This window comes from Salvia hispanica, chromosome 3 (genome assembly GCF_023119035.1).
Source record: "Salvia hispanica cultivar TCC Black 2014 chromosome 3, UniMelb_Shisp_WGS_1.0, whole genome shotgun sequence".
NCBI classification, from domain to species: Eukaryota; Viridiplantae; Streptophyta; class Magnoliopsida; order Lamiales; family Lamiaceae; genus Salvia; species Salvia hispanica.
The window spans coordinates 46,447,683-46,456,851 of record NC_062967.1 but is presented as its reverse complement, the minus strand read 5'-3'; the positions used below and the strand labels follow the sequence as shown (position 1 = coordinate 46,456,851).

Genomic DNA, 9,169 nt, shown 5'->3' with positions numbered 1-9,169 from the left:
CTATCTTGGCGTAGCGTTCTCGCACGCACGTGAAGACTTGATGGATTCGCTTCTGCATTTTATTTTTACGTCGAGTTTGAAGAGTATGCAAGGATACTTATAGATGTAGTGGAGTTGTGTTTCTTGTTTGTGATATGTTGACAATTGGACCTTTGTATGCAACGTTAGCTACTTACTAGCCGGCATGCCACTTGGAATTATTCATCTTCAATTCATACTTTCTGTTTTAACAACGATATATGTATAATGTTTAGCTACAATGTCTTTTAGTACTATTTCACGTATACACATTAAATTGTACTCCTTCTGTTCCATAGTAATGGAGGCAAAAATTTTCGGCACAGAGATTAAGAAAAATTGTGTTAGGTGAGTTAAGTAAAGTGAGAATAAAGTGAAAAATGAAAAAGGTAGAGAGATGAAGAGAGAGAAAAGTTAGAGAGAGTAAAGTAAGTGTGGAAAAATGTATTGACGTTTACTAAAAAGAGAAATGGCTCTATTACTATGGAACGTACCAAAATGACAAAATGACTCTATTACTATGGAACTGAAGGAGTAGCAAATAGGAGTCCTATTTTGCCATTTTAGTCCGTCCACATATAGGTGTCCCAATTCACTTTTACCATAAATGGTAGCAAGGTCTCATCTTCCACTAACTCGTTCCACTCACATTTCATTTAAAACTAATGTATATAAGTGAGACCCATATTCCACTAACTTTTTTGCACTCACTTTTCTTAACATTTCTGAAACTCGTGCCACCAAGAAATGAGATTCCTAATGGCGGACGGATGGAGTATATATACATGTGAAACTCATATTCCACTAACATTTCTTAAATTCATGCCGCCAAGAAATAAGACTTCTAATGGCGGACGAAAGGAGTATTAATCTGCATGAATTGTAATGATATAAGATTATTACAATTCGGATTACAAGATGGATAGTATTATGATAATTAGTCATATCCACCCACCTCCACTTAAAATATCTCATAATTTAATTTTAAATGGATAACTATATAATAATAAAATATCCCATAATTTAATTTTAGATTGGATAACTATATAATAATAAGTCATAACAACTGAGCAAATAATCCTTGCAAAAAGAGGTGGGCTAATTATTTGACTATTCTTTAAATTTAGAAACGTAGATAGTGTGCTGAAGCCCAGCCCATACCGAAACGGGCCCATATTAAAGTGGAGTCCAGAATGTTGCTTGGAGAAACGTGGCGTGATGTAATTGGGCCAGACAGCCAAAGTGCGTAATAGCGTCAGGTAAATTCTTGGCACTCACAAACCACCACTGATCGTCGTCTATGGCGTTGAGATCCGGCGACCGCAAGCTGTCCTTCGACATCCTAGCCGATTCCGAATACGATTACCTCTCCGCCGAACCCGACGCCGCAATTTCCCGCTCCCTTTCCGATCCCGCGCGTCCCCAGAATGGCGCCTCTGCGTCCTCTCCTCGAAAGAGAAAGAAGAGGAAAAGCAGGAAGGGAAAATCGACTCTCAATTCCGAGAGCCCCACGGCGGATACCCCCTTGATCAACGGAGATTTGAATTACAGCTGTACGCTCAGCACAGTCACGGAGGCCGCTTCCGTCGTGCCGGATTTAGATTGCGAGGTGACGCTTTCATCGGTTTACGGGGCACTGCGGCAGAGGAATGTGGGGAATGGGGGATGTTCGGAAGTGAACAGTGATGATAGTGCAAGCAGTAAGAAAGATGATTCTGCCAAGGAAGAAGTCGCCGAGAATTGGAATGCCGGATGTAAGGAAATCGCTCAGCAGGGGCCGGAAATGAACGGGAGGAAATTGGAGAAAGATGGAACTTTGGATTGGAAGGAATGGATGGGCGAAGACGCCAATTGTAAGTGCATTCACTCAATCAATCAGATATGCTGATTTTAGGGGTTTTCTTTTTTATCTGTTTTATAATTGGGAGGCAAACTCTAAGAAATTTGATTGGAAGTCTGAATATTGTTGATTTTGGGAATCAGGATCCACTCTTTTGGTTCGGTTTGCAAGATTATATCTCATGATAGATTCATGAGATTGAATCTCACAATCTTAGATTAATAATCATATGATAATGAGTCATAATCACCCCATCCAACTAAAATAATCTCAAAAATTAATTCTAGATGTATAATCATGTGATAATGAGTCATAGCAGACGAATGATACCTCAGGGTCTGTGTTTAGATAGATGATCAGATAATCAAGTGAAGGAATTTCAGAAAAAGTAGATTGATGCTTGTAGAAGAAGGTTCGACTAAGGTGACACTGACAGGGCCATTTTGTGAATCGCATGATGTTAATGTATCTTATCCAGCAGTGATAGCAGCTTAAAAAATGTCGCGATGTTAATATTTTGAGGCCTTATAGATGATTAGTTTCTGGTATTTTTCTTTGTCCTGACTAGATCAATTTTCCTAATCTGCCTCAGCTAGAATGTTTGAACCTTATGTTTATTATGTTCCTGCTTCTAATGAATATTTGACCGTGTGGCACCCATCCTTTTTTTTCTTCCTGCTCTCTTATTCCTGGTGTTATGGTTTACTGTAGATGTATTACCAATGGATAAGTCACCAGTGAAATATTACTTGGAAGAAGTGCATGCTGGATATTCCTTGAGGAGCACTACAACCCTTGGGAATGATAAAGAACGGGAACGGGTATATGATACCATATTTCGCCTGCCATGGCGCTGTGAACTGGTAAAAGTCATGCTATTTTCTAGTTGGTCTGCTGTCTTAGTGCAACTTATCCTTTAAGCGGCCGTTCACTTTTGAGGGTTTATAGTTTGATGGACACTGGATAGATTGTCTAATGGATCAAAATTTGAACATGATAAAGTTAGCGAATCTGTCCTATGTTTACTTTGATGCTTTAAGAATAAAAACAGGGATAAACATTGTCCCACCTCTTGAGGTGGTTTGATATCTCTCACTTAATTTGTCAAAACTAAAACAATGAAGATTGAAGGGCATTGGGTAATGTTGGATTCTTTAATTGACCTCTATTGTCAGAAGTAAACCTTACCTAATTGTTTTGACCTTGTAGGTCTCTTTCTTGTTTGTTTGGACTCTGGATGTGTTCATAAATTCTTTCAATTTTGTTATATATGTTGCTTCGTTCATAGTTTCTATCATTAGATTTAGTTTATGAGATGTAAAGACTCATTTTATAACAAAAAGTTCATTTTGTTTGAATGGTTCTGTCAACGCAAATTACTCTGTTGAACTTTAGTTCCTTCTCTAGGGTTTTCTTTACAAAAACTAACTTGATGTTTGCAGCTTATCAACATTGGGTTCTTTGTCTGCTTTGATTCGTTCCTATCGCTCTTAACCATTATGCCAACACGGATTGTCATGGTATTTTGGAAGCTTCTTAGAACCAGGTCTGTTTCATATCTCTCTGAAAAGTATCTTGTTGATAATTTAGATTGTTCACATTAGGGATCTTTGCATGGACTATTGGAATAACAAGTTAAATTTGTCTTATTTGATAAGGAATAGCAAGATAAATTGTACTCCATGTTACAGAGTAATTTAACCATGCCTGTGGCAGGCAGTTCAAGAGGCTTTCCTCACCGGAGCTGTCTGATTTTGGCTGCTTTATTGCCCTGATTATTGGAGTCACTCTATTACAACAAGCAGGTTTCATAAATTTTTTGTCCTAATTCTTCATCTATTTGGTCTGTGTATTTTTTATTTGCCAATATCTGGGCCGAGTTTATTTCTTTAAGATGGTGGTTGACCTATTCTGAAAGCCCTAAAAAACGTAGTCATAATTTTTCTTTTTGCTACTTGTTCTAAATACTCCTTCCTGGCTCAGATATCAGCTTAATTTATCATATGATCCGTGGCCAAGGCATTATTAAACTATATGTGGTCTACAACGTTTTGGAGGTAAGATTACTACAATAAAATCGATGCTATTAATTTACATTGACTGTCTGTTGACTGAATCCGAGGCTTTAAATTTTGATAAAATGTTCCGATGTGTTTTCTGTTAGTAATTTTGTAGTTGACCTATAAACAGTTATGCTAATATCACAAAAGTATGCATTTTAATTTGTGTCCACTATTTTCGGTTCCAACAATCTGTAGAAAAATCTCACTGAAGAAAAATCTCAGTCAATCAAACCCTTACAGCCCTGACTATAGATTCTGAACTTTAAACAAACAAAAACAAGAAACAGATAAGTGCTAAAAATACCAGACTGTTTTCAATTCTGCTTTGTCATAACTGCTGGCAATTAGTTTATTTTTTGTTGCTTAACTCTAGTACAACTTTGAAGCAGAACATGTATGATTGTCTTCTGAGTATAGTTCACATGTTAGTAGATATAAATATTTAAGAATGTAGAATGACAACTAGAACTAATCTTAACTATACGCTTTGGTTGTTGCTGAGGAGTTACTGAAAGAATTGTTAACATAATATGCCTTTTGTAACTTCTTTGATTAACTATTACATTTAGAATCTAACAACCAATTTCTGCCCTATTATGCTTTTATCTACAATTTGCTTGACATTATTGACTATTTGTTTCTCCATTATTCTATACTACTAAATTTGGATTATTTGGTAAGATTGAGATTTGGAAGAAAAACAATATTGGTTTCTTTGATACCAGGTATTTGATAAACTATGCCAAAGTTTTGGGGGTGATGTAATGCAAGCTCTATTTAATTCAGCGGATGGACTTGCCAACTGCTCACCAGAAAACATGCAATTTTGGGTGTGGAGATTTGTTTCAGATGAAGCCCTAGCAGTTGCTGCTTCTGATATCCTTCTCATCACAATTCATACCTGCATAATATATAAGAGCTTTTCCTTTTCTCTTGTTAATTTAGCCTTGATGTAGGTCCTTAACTATATCATACTTATTCATTCATTTATTTTACTAGCTCAGGCAATCACTCTGTCAACCTGTATTGTTGCTCACAACAATGCACTGTTTGCTATGCTTGTCTCTAATAATTTTGCTGAGATTAAAAGCAACGTGTTTAAACGTTACAGCAAGGACAATGTTCAGAGCTTGGTTTACTTTGGTAAGAAACTTACATCCATTCAAATTTTTGCTAATGTTATACTGTTATCTACCTGATTTTATCAGCCATGAATCTTATGCATATCATTTCCATCTGGTTCATCATATACTTTCAGATGTATTTTTTTGTTGTTCTAGTGTTATCATTGCTGCAGGGCTGACTGGTTTACTACTAGAACATAGATTAACATGTTTAGGTTGCAAAAGGCATTCAATTCTATTAACATTGCCATCCCGAACCTTTGGTTCCTATTCCTCTTGCAACTATTTTAAGGCATTTCTGTGAGTCTGGCAGAGCAGCAACTATTATAAGGCATTTCTCACCAACTCATGGTGGACAGACAATTTTTTCTCCTGTATTTAATTACAAGCGAATAAATTCATGCCTAACACATGACTTTTCTGTTCAATTCTTATGACCAGATTCAGTTGAAAGGTTCCATATCACAGCATTTATACTGTTTGTTTTAGCTCAAAATATACTAGAAGCCGAGGGTCCTTGGTTTGAAAGCTTCCTTTATGTAAGTAGTCGATCACTTTTTAGAAATCTGAATCTATTCTGAAGTAGATTTAATGAATATTTGGGTGATCAGGATTACTATATTTGACAATATTCTCAGAATTTATTTGTATATTATGCAGAATGCTCTGGTTGTTTACATATGCGAAGTCATGATTGATATAATAAAACACTCATTCATTTCTAAATTCAATGGCCTAAAGCCCACAGCATTCTCTGAATTTCTAGAAGATCTCTGCAAGCAGGTAACTTTTTCTGTCAATCGGAGCTATTTATGCATTTCAACGACTTTGTGATTTATCTTCCTTCCTGCAGACGTTAAATATGCAAACGGAGAACAGCAATAAGAACCTTACATTCGTTCCTCTGGCACCAGCGTGTGTGGTAAGCATTCGAACCCGAATATCTTTTCTAGGAATGATTTAAGGTTGCTATTACTTACTCTTGAAGAAGGTAAATTTCTTATTTCCACATTGTTGAAGATGAGTTGATTGACATTTCGCGGTTCGTTTAGGTGATCCGCGTCCTACGACCTGTATATGCGGCCCATCTCCCCTATAACCCACTTCCATGGAGATTATTTTGGATGTTGGTGCTGTCTGGCATGACATTTGTGATGCTAGCTAGTCTTAAGATGTTGATCGGGATGGGGCTCCGGAAACATGCAACGTGGTATGTGAAAAGGTGCCAGAGCAGGAAGCTTCACTCTGACTGACTGCAGCTTCTATAGAGGATGGATACTTCATTACAGAGGATACTCGAGGTGATCCTCAGTCGAGCAGAAGCACGCACGCTTCATTTCACGGTACATGGATAGCAGCATATCCTACCAATTTTGATAACATGATTTTAGGGAGGTAAATAGAGCAATGAAACTGATGAGCCGTTTATTGATGAAGAGGTTGTACAGTTATGAACTTGTGTTTCTGTCCTCTCAAAGTAAGACACACATCTGCTATATATATCATACATTTTTTTTTGGAACTGCATCACATTCTGTGGACTATACACTGCTTGAGGAATACACCATTTCATATCTTACATACGTCCACACGAGCGCGTTCGTAATAGTACTATAAGTATGTGCGTGGAAGCTCATCAGTCATTCTTCATGTCATACACATGGAACATAAATTAAATTATAATACTATAAGACACGAAATTTTAAATAAGTTATATATTCTTTACCCACGAGTATTTGAAGAAAACATCAAAACCTAATCGGATAAGACAATTCCAATGATCAAACTTATCTTAACCATTAGTGATTTCATCAATTCCATCTCTAACTTTCAAAAAATATTATTTCTACTCCAAGGATTAATAACTATCTCAATTATATTTTTTAAATACTTATATTTGTATCAACTTTATTATAAGATCGTTCAATACAAAGAGAGAGAAAAAATAAGTCAAGACGAGAAAAGTGAGTAGAAAGAAAAAAAGATTAAAAAAGTCGGAAATGTATTAATAAAGAATGGGAAATCCTAGTCATGAGTGTGAATGAAATATCTGAGTTGATTGCATCTGCATTGCATGGGTATACCATTTTTTTAACTACTAATTCTATTGAAACACACCTATTTTTGTCTGCCATAACATGTGATGCATCATAATCTAGGATGGGATTTTAAAGAATATTAGGCGACAATTTGGACAAATAATTGTACCCCGACAAAGATCTTTGTTTCTCACGTCCTAACTAAATTCCGCCATTTGCTACGATACCGACATATTACCATATTTTAATTATTTACTTCACTCTGATTCTTTTCATTTTTATATATATATCTCTAGATTTTAGACATTTTTTTAACATACAGCCACTTCTAAAAAGGAAATTGGCTGAATCGTCTACAAAAAAATGTTAACGTTCTATATAAATAAAAATATTTACAAAGCCAAATTAATATGCTTTTTTCTACTCAACGCAATATAAAAAAATATTTCCACGTCAATACTTCCAACTGATAATTTGAAATTAATATATCAGTTGTTGGCTTCTGCAATATGCATATGATGCACGTGCATCTTATAGTGGTCCTATTTTTTTTTCTAAAGAAAAGAGACCATGAGCCTATAATAAGGCCATCTGCATCCAGGGGCGGACGCAGGAAAAAAGGAAAAAAGTTTGACAGGGGCTTAACTAAAAATTTTCATACCCATTTTCGTCCATGAAAAATAGTTTCATTTTGTCAATTTTTTGCTTTTTCTCTTTCTCTCTTACTTTATTAATTTCTCATTAAAATCCGTGTTGTTCACATTGTGCCACCATCTCTCATACTCTACTCTTTTCATCTATTTTACTTTATTTTCTCTTACTTTATCCCAACTACCATAAGACACGGATGAATTAAAAATTATAAAAATGCATAAATATCTAATACTATATAAAATTAATACTAACACAAGTTTAACAAAAAAAATACTAATATAATTCATGTTCTAGTTGCGTTTTAATTTGCTAAAGCAATAAATATCTAATACTCCATAGAAATGTTAGTACTAATATTTTTAAAACATAGATACAATATTCACATTATGTAACTTTTCTCATTATTTGTAGAGCTAGAAGTTAAAACGTGCCACCATTTAAGTAGGAGGAATAGGCATTGACTTTATCAACTATTATTATTATATTCATTTAAGTTTAAAATATTTTATTTATTTCATCTTCATCTTCATCCCTACTCCTATGCGGCCATTGTTACATGAAGTTTTCTCAGTAATTTTATTTTTCAGCCCCTCCTTCCCACTAAATTCTTTTCCATTAAACCCCAAAAATATTAATTTGGGAAGGGCTGAAGATAGTTTTTAAGAATTTTGAAAAAAAAATAGTAGAAATTTATTTAAAAAAAATAGTTTGGGGAGGGCTTAAGCCCCTCACCTCCTCCACCTGTATCCGCCATTGTCTGCATCCCTGTCTTTTATTCGTCTTTTAACCGTCTCATCTCTTCATTATTCATGGACCTCACTGTACTTTTCACCTCATCTCTTAACTAAGAGACCGCACCTGCATCCCTCCATCTCTTAACTATCTCATCCCTTAACTATTCATTCAATTTTATTTTTTATTTTTATTTCCAACAAATTCAATTAATATTTCGTTGAAATATTAAATTAATACTAATAATTCATTAAATCATTAAAAACCACAAAAATTACAACATCCGAAAATACGGAAAATACATAATTGAAATCCTATGGAGTATTTTTAATTTTAATTTTTTAATCTTCAATTTTTATTACAATATTGAAAAATACAAAAATTAAAAATTACAATATTTTAATTTATTTTATTTTCGAATTTTCCTGATTTAAAAAAAAAACAAAAAAAACATTTTAAACGGATATAAACGACGCCCACTCGCGGACCGACGAGTGGGCGTCACGCACGAACCGGAGCACGCCACGTCGCCAAGGCGCGTGTCTCGCCAGCTCGAGGCCGACCTCTTCGGGACGCGTCACGCGACGAGACGGCTCGTCTCTTTGGGACGAGATGCATGCCGCATCGCCGTCTCGATGTTGTCTCATCTCGTCGAGACGAGATAGGGACCGCATCGAGACGCGATGCGGATGCCCTAAT

The 9,169-nt window shown here is 35.5% G+C and overlaps 1 protein-coding gene across 1 annotated transcript; it reads left to right on the top strand.

Moving 5' to 3' along the window:
• Positions 1 to 1,287: 1,287 nt before the first annotated feature.
• On the top strand, positions 1,288 to 6,575 carry LOC125216595 (protein POLLEN DEFECTIVE IN GUIDANCE 1). Its single transcript, XM_048118349.1, has 11 exons — positions 1,288 to 1,871; positions 2,570 to 2,721; positions 3,301 to 3,404; positions 3,575 to 3,663; positions 3,842 to 3,915; positions 4,647 to 4,797; positions 4,897 to 5,064; positions 5,487 to 5,584; positions 5,706 to 5,828; positions 5,899 to 5,967; positions 6,098 to 6,575. The coding sequence occupies exons 1-11, from the start codon at positions 1,319 to 1,321 to the stop codon at positions 6,296 to 6,298; spliced, it is 1,782 nt and encodes a 593-aa protein (XP_047974306.1). The 5' UTR covers positions 1,288 to 1,318; the 3' UTR covers positions 6,299 to 6,575.
• The last annotated feature ends 2,594 nt before the right edge of the window (positions 6,576 to 9,169 follow it).